This window comes from Diadema antillarum, unplaced genomic scaffold (assembly GCF_040938485.1).
Source record: "Diadema antillarum isolate AM-2024a unplaced genomic scaffold, OU_Dant_1.0 seq00000357_RagTag, whole genome shotgun sequence".
Classification (NCBI taxonomy): domain Eukaryota; kingdom Metazoa; phylum Echinodermata; class Echinoidea; order Diadematoida; family Diadematidae; genus Diadema; species Diadema antillarum.
The window spans coordinates 933,426-953,112 of record NW_027271363.1 but is presented as its reverse complement, the minus strand read 5'-3'; the positions used below and the strand labels follow the sequence as shown (position 1 = coordinate 953,112).

Here is a 19,687-nt window from a genome sequence, read left to right as displayed (position 1 = left end):
ACAAGAATCATTTGGAAAAATAAACACTTTTTGCTCAATTGCCATCTTGGCTGTGCAAAGTGGGGTCAAAGGTCAAATATACTTCATTCTGTATCTTCGATAGTGTACACGGAATTCGGTACCAAAGATGGCAGGTCTGACACCCTTTTCTAAATGAGAATCCAAACATCACATGGCCAATGTCCCCTAAACACAGATGAAACCTGTATGATCATGCCTATTGGGATCAGGACTCAAATCATTGATTTCCAAATAGATCGGATCACCTAATTTGTCAGTGTTAACAAACTCCAAGTCTGGTTGAACTGCCATCTCTGCACTGCGATGCTGCTCCAATCAACAATTCAATTCACAACATGAGGTTGGCATGGGGTGGTTCCGCATTTTTCAAATACTCTCACCTGCTGCAGTTGTGAGCAGACAAAGTTCAAGGGGAAATCCATTCCAAATATAAGTTAGTCTAATAAAAAGAGAGTAAAATCTTAGGAGTTCAACAGTACAAATTTGACTGAAATCAGATGAAAAATAAGGAAGTTATAGAATTTTTGAAAGTTTTTTTTATTTTCTGCAAAACAGTTTTTGTACAACAGATATGAATATGCAAATGAGTGAGCTAGCCATATCATAACCTCACAATTTTAGATCGTATACAAAAGTGACGAAAATTCAATGTTTTGGTCATTGATGTCTAAAACATGATGCTATTCCTGGTTGAATAACTTCAGAATTTAGTGATTAGTTAGATAGGCCTATGCCAGGATTTGAGCCTCGGGCGTAATAGCGTTAGAATGAAAATTCCAAATTTTCTGCACAAACTATATGGCAAGTTGTGCGGGGATGATATGTGCACTTTGGAATTTGCATATTCATTATTATTCATATTGACCATTCAAAAACTGTTTCCTTGAAAATTAGTGAAATTTTGAAATGTGATATCTTCCTTATTTTTTCACCCGATTTCGATCAGAGTTTTACAGTTGAAGACGTAATATTTTACTCTTTCTTTACCAGACTAACTTATAAATTTGGACTGGATTTCCCCTTTAATGTGTTGTTGTTTCACACATTTCATACATAAAGGTCAGTAAAGAAAAAATACATATACAGAGGGTAGCCCATTTTCAGTAGTGACAATGACAGTCACTTCTGGTCTTCCATGGGGCCCTGTACACAAAGATTTCATACAATCAGGGACTGATGATAGAATTAAATATACACAAACACAAATAGAACGGTACATACATTACTACATTGTAACTACATATAATATACCATATTATCACACATTGTTCAAAGGTTTGAAGCACAAAAAAGATCAAATAGAAAGGATTTCAGTTTTAACTAAATGTGTGCAGAACAGGGGCCCGTTTCATAATACTTGTCATCAGTGACAACTGCCACATTTCTATGACAAATTTGCTCTCAGCCAATCAGATGCAAGGATTTCAGTAGCTTGTCACATCTATGAGAACTTGTCACTGACGACAAGTTTTATGAAACGGCCCCCTGGTGTGCATGAGGTCCTCTTGATACCAAAAAAAAAAAAAATAATAATGATAATAATAATAATTCCAAACCAATATTCCTGTTGTGACCTCATCTGTCAATCATTGCTAAAGTACTAATATGTTTTACAAAAGATATGGAATGCATCCTCCCCGAGACCAAGCATAACCTGCATGTTCCCTCGCCATGTCTTTTGTTAGTCACATTATTTTATCACAGAAGGAGCTTCCTGGATGGAGAAGATCACAAACAAAATGATTAGAACTCTCTAATACATTATTTTGATTAAACGAATTTTAGAATCTGTAATTTGTAGACATATTCACATCAACAGAAGTTACATGATGGATGTCGGGAACTTGTTACAGTAGAGGACATCATTAAGTGGCTCAAACAGGTGGCAAGTCAATGGTAAGAAGAGAAAGGAAAAGAGAGAGAGAGAGAGAGAAGTAATGTGTGAAAGAGAAGGACGGGTATAAGGGGAAAAGGGAACGAACAAGAAAACGAAAGCGCACTAATGTAAATCATAAAGTTATATACAATAATTTGTCACTGTTTTTTTTCTCGATATGTGATGATGAGCGATATACCAGTGACTATACTGTTATAACAAAATCCTCGGGACTAGCAATTTTTTTTTGTTACAATGTATATCGATACTCCGTTATAGCTGAACAGTAAAGCATGATGTAAAGATATAGAGATAATAATTTTCTGACCTGAATTTTTACTTCGTTGCACCGGGAATTTCGTTATAACCGTGTTAGTTATACTGGGAGTACATCGAATCTATAATAGTTGTAATGTTGCTATTAAATGTTGCAATACTAATCAGTAGTTTGAAACTGTACACTCTCTTGTAATAACGACGCATCGCAATGCTGTAGCTATTCAGCAAATTCATTTTGCCCCATTTTCGTTTGGGCTATAGCGCAATCTTTATACATGAGAAAGTGGAAAAACTGCGTATCTTACCAGCAAACGCATAACGTTTTCTAAACTCTGTACGAACGTTTTCTTAACTTTTTACCCTTCTTTTTGAGGTTCCGTATATTTTCAAATTAACGTACATACAACGTCAAGGTTGGGATTCAAATTCATTGCAAAGCACAATGCAGGTTTCGTGGAAAAGGTCTTAAAAACATGAATGGATGTTTTTATTACGTCTGCTACGTCTTCGTCATTTACAAACCATTTACAATCCACAAAACGTTTTTGTTAGGTCTCCTAAGTCAACTTCGTCTTTAATGAGCGTTTAGAAACGTTTATATTTGATCCTCGTCTTTGTCATTGGTTTCTTTATCATGAATATTCGAATAAGTAAATCTAAAATTTGAATACTAGTCGAAATAGATAAAATACACTATACATTGAAATCTAAAGTGTTTATGCTGGGTTCTAACTTTCTGTATTAAACTTGTTAAACTTGGAACGTTTCAAAAAACGTCCAAACGTTAGCTGGGTAATATTCGGAAAGACACGTTGGACCAATAGAAAAAAAAAAAAATGGGTTAGTGAGCAGCCCTGATTCATAACTGTATACATAATGTTTGTGATCTGCATATATATATATTTTTTTAGTACTGTTACTTTGCTATGCTTAAATGTGTCAATGTTGAATATAATTATGTGTGTGAACACATGAAGTATGAAGTAGATGTAACTTCGCAAAGAATGTGACTGTGAAGACAAAAAATGCGCGCGCACACACTCTTAGCACTCATACAATTCAAACAACTGGGGCCCGTTGCATAAAACTTACCATTGATTTTCAATGGTAACTACCGTCAAAATTAGGCATCACAGCCAATCAGCATCAAGGATTATAAAATTTACCGCTAATTTGAACACTTACCGCTAAAAAGGAGCGGTAAGTTCAGCGGTAAGGGTTTTATGCAACAGGGCCCAGGGCATACCATGTATGATAATGCTGTCATGCGCACTGATGGAGGGGTTTCCAGGGTGTTCGATTGTAGGGAGCTTTAGATTTTCGGCGCGGACGTTCGAGACAATGATGACGTTACGTTCTGCTCTCTCCCTGCGTCGTGCTGAATAGTGCTTCAGACCCCGTTTACAGTGCGGGGCTGGGCCGAGCCGCGGCCGAGCTCTGCCTCAATTGCGAGGCCGGGCCCCGCAATTTTGTTCGTTTACACTGCCGGGCTCGGCCGCGCTTTTGATTCAAACCTTTCAATATTATTGTTGTCGTAGTGGCGCTCTCCTTGTAAACAAATGCAATTTGGTATTGTTTGGTTTTCAGACCCTTTGCCAAATGAATTCCGTGGCGACGAAGTCGCCGTTCGGGCAAAGGCCTTTGCCGAAGGAAAAAAATCCTTTGCAGGATAAACCCACCTTATACTATACTAGTTTTCGACGTTGAGGGGGTTAATATCCTGAACAGCGAAATAGTACAGGCAGAGGGTTTGGAAGCCAGACTAAAATTGGCCGCGCATTTGGCCCAGTTTACGTTTACACTGAGACCCCGTTTACAGTGCGGCCGCGGCCGAGCCCAGCCTCAATTGCGAGGCCGAGCCCCGCAATTTTGTCCGTTTACACTGCAGGGCTCGGCCGCGCTTTTGATTCAAACCTTTCAATATTTTGTCGTAGTGGCGCTCTGCTTGTAAACAAACGCAATTTGGTATTGTCTGGTTTTCAGACCCTTTGCCAACTGAATTCCATGGCGACAAAGTCGCCGTTCGGGCAAAGGCCTTTGCCAAAGGAAAAATCCTTTGCAGGACAAAACCACCTTAAACTATATTAGGTTTCGACGTTGAGGGTGTTAATATCCCGAATAGCGAGAGATACATTGGGCCTCGCATTTGGCCTTTTGCGCGTTTACACTAAAATGAAGGTGGGCTAGGCCGCGGCTCGGCCGCGGCCGAGCCCCGCACTGTAAACGGGGTCTAGGAAAAGGCCGGGCTCGGCCGCGGCTCGGCCGAGACCACCTTCAGAGCGACGCCAAAATAATGCGAGGCCAATTTTGGCCTCGCATTTGGCCTTTTGCGCGTTTACACTGAAGCGGGGCTGGGCCGAGCCGCGGCCGAGCCGCGGCCGAGCCTCGCATTGTAAACGGGGTCTTCGATTACGCGGAGACGCAACCCATAGAATATAAAATGACGCCCCATAAGATCGCTGCATGAAGTAGCTCTCTATACGTCGTGAATTGAACGGACATAAAGATAGCCCATGACGCGTAGTGAAAACTCAGTCGACGCAAGCGATAAATAGATCGACTTTGATATGCGACTTTGCGCATGCTCAGAACAGGTTTTTTTTTTCTCTCTCTCTCTCTCTCTGAACGTCCAAGTCGCGAAAATCTAAAGCTCCCTTTATTCATGTTTTCGGGTTCTCCGACTTGTAAAGCCTGGGTTATTGTTACCATTTTGAATAGGCTTTTGTTTACCATTCCATTCTATCAACAGGTTTCCAATGAATCTCGTGAATACAAATTTATCCTCAAAATCAATCCCTCGGGATCATCAGACTTTCACTCTCTCATGCGGTGAGTGAATTATACATCTGTGTTGAAAATGCAGATTACTCTGGAATGCGGCCACATTAATTCCACAAATCAGCTTTTATGTCTTTGATCAGTGGCGGATCCAGAGGGGAAGCACCGGGCACGCCCTTCTTTATTTTTGGTTAAAACAAAAGAAAAAAAGAAATGGGGGTGCGTGCGCCCCGTGTGCCTCCCCTTTACGGAATTCCTGGATCCGCCCCTGTTGATTGTATGTCTTTTTTCCTTTAAATAGAGCAAACACCCTCTAACAAGGAATGATCTTACCCCCCCCCCCCCTCATAAACTGACATCTCATCGAATGATATTAATGGTGATGAATGGATTATCTAACAACGACTGGCAATTGGCTACTTGAAACTTACTCCCGGTCCTGCTCCCGGTATTATGGTACATTTCACTGTGTTCTCATATCTTTGTGTGTGAGAAATCTATTTTCTTTTCTTGCAGATGTCACTCTGTCATGCCAGTATCGCTTCTTATTAAAGTCACCAGATGTGTGTGTTTGGGTTCATGTAAATATTATTGTATAATATGTATACATTTATGTACAGTATGCACATATTATAGATATATTATACATATAATACACTGAGAGGCCCATTTGCACATCCACATGCTTAGTCGGTCCCTCCATTTTTCGACTTTTGCGTGCTGTTTGATTCCCTCTTATCACTTCTGTTTTCATGATAATTATCGCAAGGTTACACAATTATTGTACACTCTTTTCATCTCATTTTCTGTTACCAAAAAAGTGATGTCTATATGTTTTTCGCGAAAAATGAAATAAAGAATTAAACTTAGTTATGTATGGATATATATGGTGTGTGTGTGTGTGTGTGTGTGTGTGTGGATGTGTGTGCGTGTTGGCCAATGTCAAAATCTTGTAAAATGAGCTTTCATAATGATCTTATTCATTTTATTGAATATTACCCACCTAACAATAATAGGAAATTGAAAAAAAAATGTTTTTTTTAGGTTTTTCCACCATTTGTCTCTATGTTATTTATCTTGATTCCTTTAAGTCTAAAGAGCAAGAAATTTGCATAATTGCTTGATTTACAAATAATTGTTGGCTATTCACAACACTTGGTACAATGCTTACATGGATTTTATGTAGTAAGGAGTGGAAGAAAATGTTGATGATGCTATGAAAAACACTTTCTTGTATAACTGTTTTGCTTTCATATTTTTTCATTTGTTTTAAATCTTCAAAAACCTCAAATAAAGATACTTATGTCTAAACTTGAAACATGAGTCATGCGACTAACCTGACATATTTATATCTATCATATATATATATATATATATATATATATATACATGTATATATATATATATATATATACACTGTATAATAAGATAACATGCAGGGTTTTACAACAAATTAAATTAGGATTAAATTAAATCAAGATAAATTAGGTCAGTGTGAAGGAATTATCATCTATTATTAATGCTTGGTTGAATTACACACTACACCATGTACAAGTTTAAAAATGAATTGCGCCGTTGTGGCAAATTCATAATCATAATAATGTTCATAGTCGACTGCTAAGACAGTGCATCATTTCATTATTGGTAATATAAAAACCATGCGTTTATTTCTGAAAGTGATCATAGTTGATTATATTGTATCATACAGAAACAATAAAATGAAATGAAATGAAATGAAATGAAAAAAGAAAGAAAATAAAACATTGAATGTTTTATTCTTCTTTTTCAGCATGTAGCATGCTAATGGATGCAGATGACGATATATTAAACCATTACACTAGTGTTGGGAGGGTGCAATCTTTTCTTTTCGCTTTATAGTACAGGTGTAGGAAGTGCTGAATCTTTTTTTTTTTTTTTGCTTTATTAATTTTTACCATAAAACCATATATCCATTATGTTAATTCAGCATCTGACTAAAATATTTATTTATTCACTTACCGCCATCACTATTGCCACCTGCATGGTAAATGGTAGATCTGACAAGTTGTATAAGCTAGCGTTTAAAAGCTGCAAAGTCTGCAATAGCTTGGTCTTACAACAACTGGTACAACTGGATGGAGGCGATACACTACTCTCATCTCTTTGCTGAGGCCTAAATAATATCTTACTTTACATTCATTTTGCTCTCACTTGCATTTGCGCTTCCTTTCTGTTGGTTTGTCTATCTGTCTGTCTGTCTCTCTGTCTCTCTCTGTCTCTCTCTCTCTCTCTCTCTCTTTTAACGTACTAGCATATTGTCTGATATATATTGGGCTATGAACGGTGCAAAGCAGTGTATTACTGATTATAATGAAAATGATTGATAATGTAGAGGTACAGTGTAAGAACATGGTTACACTCTCTTTTCCCATACCTAAACGTGGCATTTATAGAATTTCCAGTTACGTTGTAGTCAGAATTACAAACTTATCGCTCATGACCATATACTCCTACTTCATAATTGAGAGTGGCATAATGAACTTTCACTGAACACCTGTATGTGACGTCACTCATTTTCAGTCCATTTTGTGCATCTTGGTGTAGGCTAATTGCTGGCAGCCAACATTTTCATCGATTCTTGTTCATGCGTGTACAGTGGAAACTCGGTATATCGAGATCTTTGGGACCAAGACAATTTGTTCTTTACATCAGATATTTCGTTATTATTAATAGTCAATAAACAAGACAAAACAAAGGGGGGGGGGGGGGGGAATCATTGAGACCTGAGAAACTAGATTGATGTATCAGGTATTTTGTTATATCAGATCTCTTTATATTGAGTTTCCACTGTAGTAAACGAGATGTGTAGCATCCTAATCCAAGGTTCGAGAATTTGAAAACAAGAAGAATAAAAGGAAATCCTTGTTTATTGATGATTTGATCAAGGTTTGATAATGGTGGGTCACACCAAAGACTCAGAAAAGAGAAAAGAGAATGGCAAAATATTTCGGTAACAGTTTATCTCTAATATTACCCCTTACGAAAAAGTCCTGTGGTACCCCTGTGGTAATTACCACAGGACGGTACCACAGGACAGTACCACAGGAAAGTACCACAGGACAGTACCACAGACAGTACCACAGGAATTGTCCTGTGGTATTTTGGGACATACCACAGGACAGTACCACAGGAATTCCTGTGGTATTTTGGGACGTACCACAGGGCAGTACCACAGGAAAGTACCACAGGACCGGTACCACAGAACAGTACCACAGGACAGTACCACAGGAATTCCTGTGGTATTTTGGGACGTACCACAGGGCAGTACCACAGGAAATCCTGTGGTATTTTGGGACGTACCACAGGGCAGTACCACAGGACTAGTACCACAGAACAGTACCACAGGAACTGTCCTGTGGTATTTTGGGACAGTACCACAGGACAGTACCACAGGTCGATCATTACCACACAGCATTAACACACAGCATTTCCATGGTACCACAGGAGAGTACCACACAGGATAGATCGAAAAAAAAAAAAACTGGGAGAATTTTAGTCACATATCATGGAATATTCCTGATGGGTGAGTGATGGATTTCAGGACAAACATGGCCCTACTTAATAACCTGTCCTACTCCTAACATATAACCTCAAACGAGAGTCTAATGGCCAAGTGCCAATCTAGTCCTATAATAGATCTATATAGTCATATTCTATTCCTAGGTAGCCATCGACCGTATCAGTACATATATATATGGCCGTCTATCCGTAAAGCATTGAGGCATGGTTACTAACTCGATTATACTTTATTATCAAGATATGAAATTACACTTTCATAACAATATCTGTGATATTGGAAATAACATAACATAATTAGACAATCTTTCATAAAGTTCAAAGTAAGTTCCATCATTAATACTTTGACTTTTTAAGTCATATATGTATTTTCAAAAATCTAGAGTGCTTTTTTATGAATATTCATGAGCTATGTAAAAATTTGTACCACAGGAGTACCACAGGAGTACCACAGGAGTACCACAGGAGTACCGTACCACAGAAGTCCTTATGAAATTTCTCGTGCTTTACATCAGCACTTTCACTAAATAGGTAATACTGTAGGAGTATAGGACAGGATAAGTAATGGCAAATCAATTGCTATAATTCACAGCATAACTCATCTATCAATTAATTGAGGAATATCAATATGTGCTTTTCTGTTTGTATTTTTATAATAAATTTCAGTAGATTCTGCCTTACAATTTTCCTGTGTGGTACTCCTGTGTGGTACTGCTGTTTGATATTCTCCTGATGTGATAGTCCTCTGGTATAAAATGTTAAGAAAAAAAAAAGAATATCCTGTAGCATTTTTCTGTGGTACTTACGAATTTAATTTGCTGTGTGGTACTTCTGTGTGGAATAGCACCATAATATGATTTTCCTGTGGGATTTTGGACAGTTCCTGTGGTACTCTCCTGTGGTATACATCGAAAATTACCACAGGAATTCCTGTCGTACTGTCCTGTGGTACGTCCCAAAATTCCACAGGACAATTCGTGTGGTACTGTCCTGTGGTACGTCCCAAAATACCACAGGACAAGTCATGTGGTACTGTCCTGTGGTACTATCCTGTGGTACTTTCCTGTGGTACTGTCCTGTGGTACTGCCCTGTGGTACTGTCCTGTGGTACGTCCCAAAATACCACAGGACAAGTCGTGTGGTACTGTCCTGTGGTACTATCCTGTGGTACTGTCCTGTGGTACTGCCCTGTGGTACTGTCCTGTGGTACGTCCCAAAATACCACAGGACAATTCCTGTGGTACTGTCCTGTGGTATGTCCCAAAATACCACAGGACAAGTCGTGTGGTACTGTCCTGTGGTACTATCCTGTGGTACTATCCTGTGGTACTGCCCTGTGGTACGTCCCAAAATACCACAGGACAAGTCGTGTGGTACTGTCGTGTGGTACTGTCCTGTGGTACGTCCCAAAATACCACAGGACAAGTCATGAGGTACTGTCCTGTGGTAATATCCTGTGGTACTGTCCTGTGGTATTGTCCTGTGGTACGTCCCAAAATACCACAGGACAATTCCTGTGGTACTGTCCTGTGGTATGTCCCAAAATACCACAGGACAAGTCGTGTGGTACTCTCCTATGGTACTTTCCTGTGGTACTGCCCTGTGGTATGTCCCAAAATACCACAGGACAATTCCTGTGGTACTATCCTGTGGTACTTTCCTGTGGTACTGTCCTGTGGTACTTCCCTGTGGTACGTCCCAAAATACCACAGGACAAGTCGTGTGGTACTGTCCTGTGGTACTATCCTGTGGTACTTTCATGTGGTACTGCTCTGTGGTACTGCTCTGTGGTACTGTCCTGTGGTACTGCCCTGTGGTACTGTCCTGTGGTACGTCCCAAAATACCACAGGACAAGTCATGAGGTACTGTCCTGTGGTTCGTCCTAAAATACCACAGAACAAGTCGTGTGGTACTGTCCTGTGGTACTATCCTGTGGTACTTTCCTGTTGTACTCTCCTGTGGTACTTTCCTGTGGTACGTCCCAAAATACCACAGGACAATTCATGCGGTACTGTCCTGTGGTACTGTCGTGTGGTATACGTCCCAAAATACCACAGGACAATTCCTGTGGTACTATCCTGTGGTACTTTCCTGTGGTACTGTCCTGTGGTACTTCCCTGTGGTACGTCCCAAAATACCACAGGACAAGTCGTGTGGTACTGTCCTGTGGTACTATCCTGTGGTACTTTCATGTGGTACTGCTCTGTGGTACTGCTCTGTGGTACTGTCCTGTGGTACTGCCCTGTGGTACTGTCCTGTGGTACGTCCCAAAATACCACAGGACAAGTCATGAGGTACTGTCCTGTGGTTCGTCCTAAAATACCACAGAACAAGTCGTGTGGTACTGTCCTGTGGTACTATCCTGTGGTACTTTCCTGTTGTACTCTCCTGTGGTACTTTCCTGTGGTACGTCCCAAAATACCACAGGACAATTCATGCGGTACTGTCCTGTGGTACTGTCGTGTGGTATACGTCCCAAAATACCACAGGACAATTTGTGTGTATACTGTCTTGTGGTACTGTCCTGTGGTACTTTCCTGTGGTAATGTCCTGTGGTACTGCCCTGTGGTACATCCCAGAGTACCACACGAGCCTGTGACACAGTACCACACAGTTCCTGTGTTAACATATATTTGTGTGGTACATTGTGTGGTACCAACCAGTACCACAGGGAGTACCACATGAGCCTGTAAAACAGAACCACACAGTTCCTGTGGTAACATTTATTTATGTGGTACATTGTGTGGTACTGACAAGTACTACAGGGAGTACCCTACAAGCCTGTGGTACAGTACCACACAGTTCCTGTGGTAACATTACAAGTGTGTGGTACATTGTGTGGTACCGACAAGTACCACAGGGAGTACCACAGGACTTTTTTGTTAGGGACTTCATACGCAGATTGAAATATTTTTGATATATTCAAATGCATATACACAATTTCCATTTCAAAAGTTTGATTTACAATGTGATATTAGTGCATTTCAAAAATCTCCATCTCTGCTGACGTGATCTTGTGATGCAATGCTATAATCATGTGACAGGCAAGATGACGTGACCCTAGGTGGGACGGCCCAGGTTGACCGATGGGACACCGAAGTTGACCCGAAAGACTCCAAAGATATTTGGGAAAGAGCTGTCGGCATCCTACCAAGTCTGAAGGTTTGACTTGCAACTGCTCTCCATAGCTCATATCCATAATCCGTAACCCAACGGGCCAGATAAAGGATTTTCTGTAGATGACTGAAACTTGGAAGTGGCCTTTGAAAAGTTTCATAGTACTGAATAGGATAATGAAATGAAAATGAGCTGGTTTACGATTATCTGAAAGCTAGTTATAGTCAGAAAATAAGATATGATTCAATATTCCAAAGGTTCATTTTATGCAGTTTTTGTTTGTTTGTGTCTTTCTTTCTTTTTTTTTTCTTGTTCGGATTACCGAATCTTATTTCATTATCGGAATAACAAACCTTTTAGATAACAAACCTTAAATTTTGATTAGAGAAACCTTCGGAAGGACAAATCTTATTGAATTGTTGCATAAACGTACCTTCAAAATAGGAGGTCACATTAAATTTTGGGACTAAAGTGCCTTCAGAATAATATACTTCATTGAATATCAGGATTTACAGACCTTCGGAGTAATGAACCTCTTGAATAATTCCACTATCGTTCGCATTAATGAACCATGGTTCATTTATTTCTGATTAACGGACGTCTGGCTTGGTATACGAGCTATAACGATATAGGTTTCTCCGTTCTCCTTTTTGAATTGACGTAACATGCCATGTTTCATTTTTGTTTGCCAATAGTTAAGAATGCCGCTACATGTACAACTGATGTAAATGTTTTAAGAGCTGTTACATTCTAAGAATGAAATAGTAAATTTGTAACATTTTGAACTTTTTCACTTCTCTAACCTTTTTCGTCAATGTTAAAGTTTGAACACTAAAAATGTTGGATTCAATATTTCCCCAAAGGCAGTTTAAGATTTTGAGTTAATCTAACATTAAATTCGAATGTTGAAATGTACATTCCTAAAAAGTTCGAGGAGTGACAACATGTAAAACGTTGATTTTCCATTATTTTATTTATTTTCTTTTAAGAGTGTAATTTGAATGGGATGCGCTCATATGAAAAAGTGGCTGGCTTTCTGAGGTGTTTGTGCGCATGTGTGCAATGTCCTTTAGAACGTTTTTACATGCTTACATTTGCGGTGGGCACATGCTATGAATCTGTCAGTTCTTTTCTACACACTGTGCGGAGAACAGACCGTGTTCTTACTATTTCCAAGCATTGTGTAATTTCTTGTACTAGCTTTGTGGGGGAGGGGGGGGGGGGGGAGAGAGTGGGGAGGGGGAGGGGGAGGAAGTAGGGTTACATCTGACATAAGCTGGGCAGAAATTGTTCAAAAACCTCATTTCGGGACAAAAAGTGTTCTGTTCATGTTACACACGTTTCCCCACTATAAAGTCTAGAAATTGTATTATCGTTCAAAATGTAATCTTTAGTTCTTTTACTGTCGTAAGTACTCATCTTTTTTCTACGCAGTTGAAAGAAAAAAAATACTATTGATGGTCATTTATCATTTTGACCTTCAAATAAAGTTAGGGCATTGATTTCTGTCTATGCATAACATACTCCTCCCCACAAAAAAAACAACAAAACAAAACAAAAAATGGCGAAAAAATAGAGGATTGCTTGTTTGAGTCAGGGGGCAAAATTCATAAGTTCATTCAACTCATTTCGTGTCAAGTGAAATATTGTATTGTATAGAGGGAGAGGTATGCACATGGTTAACATGAAATCACCCCTGATCCCTGAAAAGTAGTCCCGTATGCTTTTTGTGGAAATACTCATATTTTTTCAGACAGACTACCTAAGAAGGTGATATACTACGTTAATGTCATGAGGTGTAGGGCACCAATGGAAAGCTCGAGTAATTATAGTAATATGCAAGACAAACATTTGACACTTTGGCCCGAATTCACGAAGGTGGTACAAATGAAACCATGGTTTAAACCATGGACAAAAACCATGGAGCACCAAGTGTCGCATGGAATATTTCGTTACGAAATCAGTCATTTCGTCGATGAAATGATTATTTTGTAACGAAATGACAACATTTTGTAACTAAATGAACATTTCGTCCACGATATGATAATTTCGTTAACGGAACGGTCATTTTGTCGACGAAATGACCGATTTCGTAACGAAATATTCCTTGCGACACTTGGCGCTCCATGGTTTTTGTACATGGCTTACACCATGGTTTCATTTGTACCACCTGCGTGAATTCGGGCCTTTCAGTGCATGCTTGAAAATTGTAATAGAGTAGTATAATGTCTTTCATCCTTACCAGGAAGCCAAGATCTTAAAAGAGTGGGTTGGACTGAGACCCCAGCGCAGTAAGGGCATTCGAGTAGAGGCAGAGACCATGAGCTTTGGAACAACAAAAGTTAAGGTAAGATTATTCCTATATAGTGTTCTGTGTGTATCTCTTTTTCCTCCCCCCCCCCCCCCCTCAATGGGGATAGGCATTCCTTCATAGTTCACCATTTCTATACAAGTTGAGTGCAGACCGCCCAAAATTGCCCACCCAAACTTTCCCAGTGTTTGATATACAATACAGTTAGTATCTATAATATACTGGAGGGAGATTGTGTGCTTCTTTGTCCCCGCCCCCTTAAGAAGAAAGAAAAGAAATACATAGATGGATAAGATTAAAGGCTTATACATCTAAACATACAATTTTTACATGTATAGGTTAATGAAGCAATCTCTTCTGAGTATGTTGCCTTGGATGTATAAATCTCTCTTGAATCCCCCACACAAATAGTCACTTTATGAATTTAAACAGAATTATAATCCCATAAGCTATCTTCATTCCCTTTTCTGAAAAGAAATTCATGATCATGTATTCTTTTGGTGAGGAAGGAACATTCACTTTATGATTGATAGTTTTACATGCAGTAAATCGTAAGGCTGAGAATCTCCTCGCATCAGAACCCTATATAATTATAGAAACTTTAATGCTGGGTTCTTGATGCAAGATCACATTTCTATCGTCTGTTGTATTCATATCAAATTTGCTCTAAAAGTTTCTGAAAGGTGTTGTTAACATACCTCTGTTTCTGTCTTGTTTGTGGCAGGTGGTGCACAACTACGGTCATGGTGGAGCCGGGATCACCCTCCACTGGGGCTGTGCAGAGGATGCAGCAAAGCTGGTGCAGAAAGAACTCTCACACTGCACTCCACTCAAAGCAAAGCTCTGATCCAATGGGAAAATTCATTTGGGCTTCCGTCCTCTTGCACTTCCTCTCTCCCCCGTTCTCAGTAATAAACAGACTCAGACGTATCTAGGGGGGGGGCAAGGGGGGCACGTGCCCCGGGCGCCACTCCTTGGGGGCGCAAAAAAAAAGAAGAAAAAAAAAAGAAAAAAGGAAGAAAAAAGGAAAAAAAAAAGAAAAAAGAAGAAGAAGAAGAAGAAGAAACCACTCACCGGAAGGGGGGGGGGGAAGGAAGAATGGTGGGGGGGGGCGGAAAACCAAATCAAAAAAAGATAAAAACAAAACATAATGATGACTCGGACAAAATGACAATGTTTATTGTGTTCACACAAGAATTCCATGTTATGTAAGCTGAAATACAACAATTTTCGGCTCGCTCGCTGCGCTCGCTCTCTAAATTTTACATGGAAGAAGAAGGTGAGAACAAAATGTGATGATGGCGCAGACAAAATGACAATGTTTATTGTGTTCACACATGTCATTTTATGTTTAGCACGCAAAATGTTTCACGGAGCAGCGGCTGCAATTTCTTTCGTTCTGAAGCGATCGCCAATTGGATCAAAAGAAGGCGCCAACGGTTTCGAAAATACGGGGGGGGGGCGCCAAAAAAATCAAACAAGATAAGAACAAAACGTGATGATGACGTGGAAATATACAAATTTCGGCTCAATCGCTCGTACTAATTTAGAGTATTTCTTCAAGTCCTCAGTTTGTTGGTAAAAATCGTTATCTATAAGGCCGTCACTATATCTTGATTAGAATTGTAAGATCTGATAAGCAAAAACTGACAAGAGTTCCATGTTTTGTAAGCTGAAATACAAAAATTTTCGGCTCGCTCGCTGCGCTCGCTCGCCAAAATTTATCAAAACAAAAAGGAGATAAGAACAAAACGTGATGATGACGCGGAAATATACAAATTTCGGGTCACTCGCGCGTACATGGGGGCATTTCATGAAGCAATTTGTCAGATATCTCGTCTGACAAACTGTTAAAAGCTACTGAGATCCTTGCTTCTGATTGGCTGAAAGCAAATTTTGTCCGACAAGTTGTCGGACAAAATGCTTCATGAAATGCCCCCCAAATTTAGAATATTTTTTAAAGTACTCAGTTTCTTGGTATAGATAAATCGTTATCTATAAGGCCGTAACTATCTTGATTAGTTATTGTAAGATTTGATAAGCAAAAAATGACAAGAATTCCATGTTTTGTCAGCTGAAATACAAAATTTTTCGGCTCGCTAGCTGCGCTCGCTCGCCAAAATTTATCAAAATTCATTACATTTAAATCACCCTCAAAAGACCCCTTTTAAGGGCTTGAAAAGCATATCATGTAGACTTTGCTTAAAGTCCCTACCGGGATCGGGTTGGGGTTGAACACTAGTCTTTTTCAGAAATTAGGGGCGCAATTTTCGCGCTTGCCCCAGGCGCCGTTTTCCCTAGATACGCCACTGAACAGACTTTCTTTCTATTTTTTTTTTCTGATGATTAAGATATCTTAGTATGTTGGGCATTGCTTATGGTAATAAGTGGCTTTACAGATAACATCATTGAATCAGCACGAAAGGAAAGATAATGAGGTTTAAAATGAGTAGCAGTTAACTTGTGTTTCTATTGATAAAGAATTTATTCCAACATTACAGAAAATTCTTTCGCTATCTCTCTTTCCCTCTCTCAAAAAAGGACCAAAATAGACCAACTCCTAAATTTGATTTTGGTCTGGAAAAAAAGTATATTATTCATATATAGGTTTAACGTTGCTGCTATCTTCGATGGACAAATGAGGATATATATGTATATATATATATATATATATATATATATGTATATGTATATATATATATATATATATATATATATATATATATATATGTATATATATATATATATATATATATATATATATATATGTATATATATATATAACATTTGCCCTACTTATATACTAAATGACCGGGCAAACAGGAAAAGGTCCACTCCTTTTACTGGCAAATGCCACTGGTATTGCTTGTCAAATTAAATTTTACTTTTCTTTGGCAAGTGAGCACGTGGGTTTGCATCGCATGGTCATGTACTGCAGTATTATTCAGTCATTTCTATCTTATTCATAAACACAAAGTGTATCAGCCTCGTTATGAAGAGGTCAGTTTAACGTTGTATGTACAAAATCATGTTGATACAGCAAGGGGATTCTGCAGGTCAAACAAAGTAATTGTCATATTATTGCTTTTTTACTAGTACCGGGCTGGCCCTCTTTATGATGAGAATCCCCTTTATTCCAGCACTCCTCGATACGGACCGGTGATTCATATACATAATTCATTATTCAAAATATGTCTTCACGATATTAATCCTGAAGAAAATATCGCCATCTTCCAAGCAATGATCACGTATTGCTATTTGTATTTGCTGTGTATCTTGTTCACATTAATACTGTAGTAATGTAAATGCAATGAAACTGGCACGGTGTGTTTCCTAAAACAAAAAAGAATAATAGATAAAAAATTGAAATTGGCACACAAAGCAAAACTTGTCTGAGGTGAAAAAAGAAAGGATGACTTTGATGCTTGGTATTTCTTGAAGAATATTTAGCCCATAGAGATCTGAAATCTGAAAACATATAATTAATGAAATAAAGATTGTGTTGTTTTGTCTTTGCTATGTTTTTGTAGTTTTATACTCTTATTGCACAACATTCCTGCACGTGCGGAGTCTTACAGGCTCCCCATTTTCCAGTAAATGCATATAAAAGGATGAAAGGGCATGTGACTATCTTATGAAGGCTTTTGAAAATAGTCTCCTGAGGTATTAAAACCACGTGGAAAATGACCTTAATATATGGCATATTTCCGTTTACGTAATAATGCGATTGTCTCTTCCTTATGGTTAGTTGGAGGGGCATTGTTTTGTTTAATTTCATTTCATTTACTTTGAGTTACAGTACAGGAGTAGGAATTACAGAGAAAGTTAGGGTTACTCAGAGCCTGGGCCAGACCTTTTGTCTGCATAGTGAAATTACTGTGCATTGGCTAATGTAATATAAAGCTTTTGAGTGCCGTCTGTTAAGAATCAAAGGGCGTTAAGTTGCCACTAAACCTATAGTGTTCGAGACAACTTAACGCCCTTCTCATTCTCAACAGACGTTCTGTTATATTGATCTTGACATTTTAATTGGTATTTTCTTTCTTTGTTTTATTTGTGATGCATTTGTTATGATAATTCGACATACCATTGTACATGATTGTATTTGAATGCATGAATGAAGCAGTAAAAAGTGAGAGAGATATTAAAGGTATAAAGATATGCAAATAAATGTCACTGAAATTATTATGATTGTCCATATGGATACGGATTATCTTAAAGATGCATCAGTTTCCACAACCCCATCCCCCTTCGGTCTACCTCCCATAAACACAATGAAGACGCATATTATGTGGATCAAGTGATGACAGATACAATTAAGCTACTTCACATTGTCCCTATATACTCCATTTTTCTTATAATATCTTTCATTGAGAATTGCAAATATTTCATCAAAGTCTCTACCAAATCGCATAACGTTTTGCCGATCATAATCTTATATTATATCTCCACTTGATATAATAACGTTTTGTATATGAAAATATGGAATATGTGATATCTTGATATAATCATATCTTATATCAAGATATAATGATATCTATCATAATATACAGTATGTCCCCCCCCCCCCCCCCAAAAAAAAAAAACAACAAACAAACAAAACAAAACAAACATACAATCAGATTTTCGCATTGATAACACCCAAAATGATTAAATTGTCTAAATGTTACTTCAGGGTCTTAAGACACAACATCTTAGCTCTATTTTGCGGAAAACCCCATTCAATTTGGTTAAGCAGTCACAGAGAAATGTGGATTATTGTAAAGCATGTCCTGAGTCTGATTTGTCAAATTTAGCACTTGGATGCTCTTGTCTGTGAACACAATAAACAGAAGTTGGAGGGAAGAGATTCCTGACATGCTCTACAAAATTCCTTATTTTTCTTTGACCACTGGAGCAAATCAAATCGGGTTTTCTGCAAGATGTGGGCAATCAGTTATAGTTTCGTTCACTGAAATTGTGTTTGGATTAATTCACTATTTTTAAAGATATTATTGCGGAGGGTCCCAATGTATCTTTTTTTTTTTTGGGGGGGGGTGGGGGAGGACATACGGTACTATTATGAAACAGATATTCAATTCAATTCAATTTAATTCAATTCAATTCAATTTTATTTCCATTTCCATTGAATAAACAGAAAAAATACATACAATACATTTACAGAACAAATTTATAACAATTTCAAAGAAAACGTACAAGTGGTCACGAGTAACAGCAGAATTTCGTTTCTAAGGTATATACCTAATACAAAGATTAGAATGGAAATGGAGGGTCCCACTTAAAAAGCAAAGCTTGTAGGGTATGGGACCCTCAAAAAATTCGTACACAAAGTCAAAGAAACCAATGTCAACTGACATGAAATTAACTTAGGAAGGGGAAAAAAAGAAGAAGGCGAAGAAGAAAAAAAAGAAGAAAAAAGGGGGAAATGAGACTATGGTACAACACACGCCATCGTGGACACAAGCATACTGTACTTCATGATGAAAATGCAATAACAAAACAATACAACGCACCCTGGTTTGAAATTGCAATTGATTGGGTGCATATGCCGGTATTAATGCATAGGAACGGATAAACATATATATATATATATTATCAACTTGCCCTTTGTGTCCCCCTCCCCCCCCCCCCCCCCCGTCGTACACGTACGCCACACATTCGAATACAATAATGTTAAATTGTACCGTCAATGTACATTGTATTTTGGGGACGTCTGCTTTATATGATTAAGTGGATATTTGAAGGAAAA

The 19,687-nt window shown here is 38.5% G+C and overlaps 1 protein-coding gene across 1 annotated transcript in view; it reads left to right on the top strand.

Moving 5' to 3' along the window:
* Positions 1-19,687, top strand: part of LOC139731108 (D-aspartate oxidase-like) — a 44,862-nt gene that overhangs the window by 13,014 nt on the left and 12,161 nt on the right. Inside the window, exons 9-13 of the mRNA XM_071641988.1 lie at positions 618-637; positions 4,972-5,005; positions 11,555-11,672; positions 13,873-13,974; positions 14,663-14,846. Of these exons, the coding sequence (XP_071498089.1) occupies positions 618-637; positions 4,972-5,005; positions 11,555-11,672; positions 13,873-13,974; positions 14,663-14,785 (397 nt within the window). The 3' untranslated portion in view covers positions 14,786-14,846. The remainder of the gene's footprint in view (positions 1-617; positions 638-4,971; positions 5,006-11,554; positions 11,673-13,872; positions 13,975-14,662; positions 14,847-19,687) is intronic.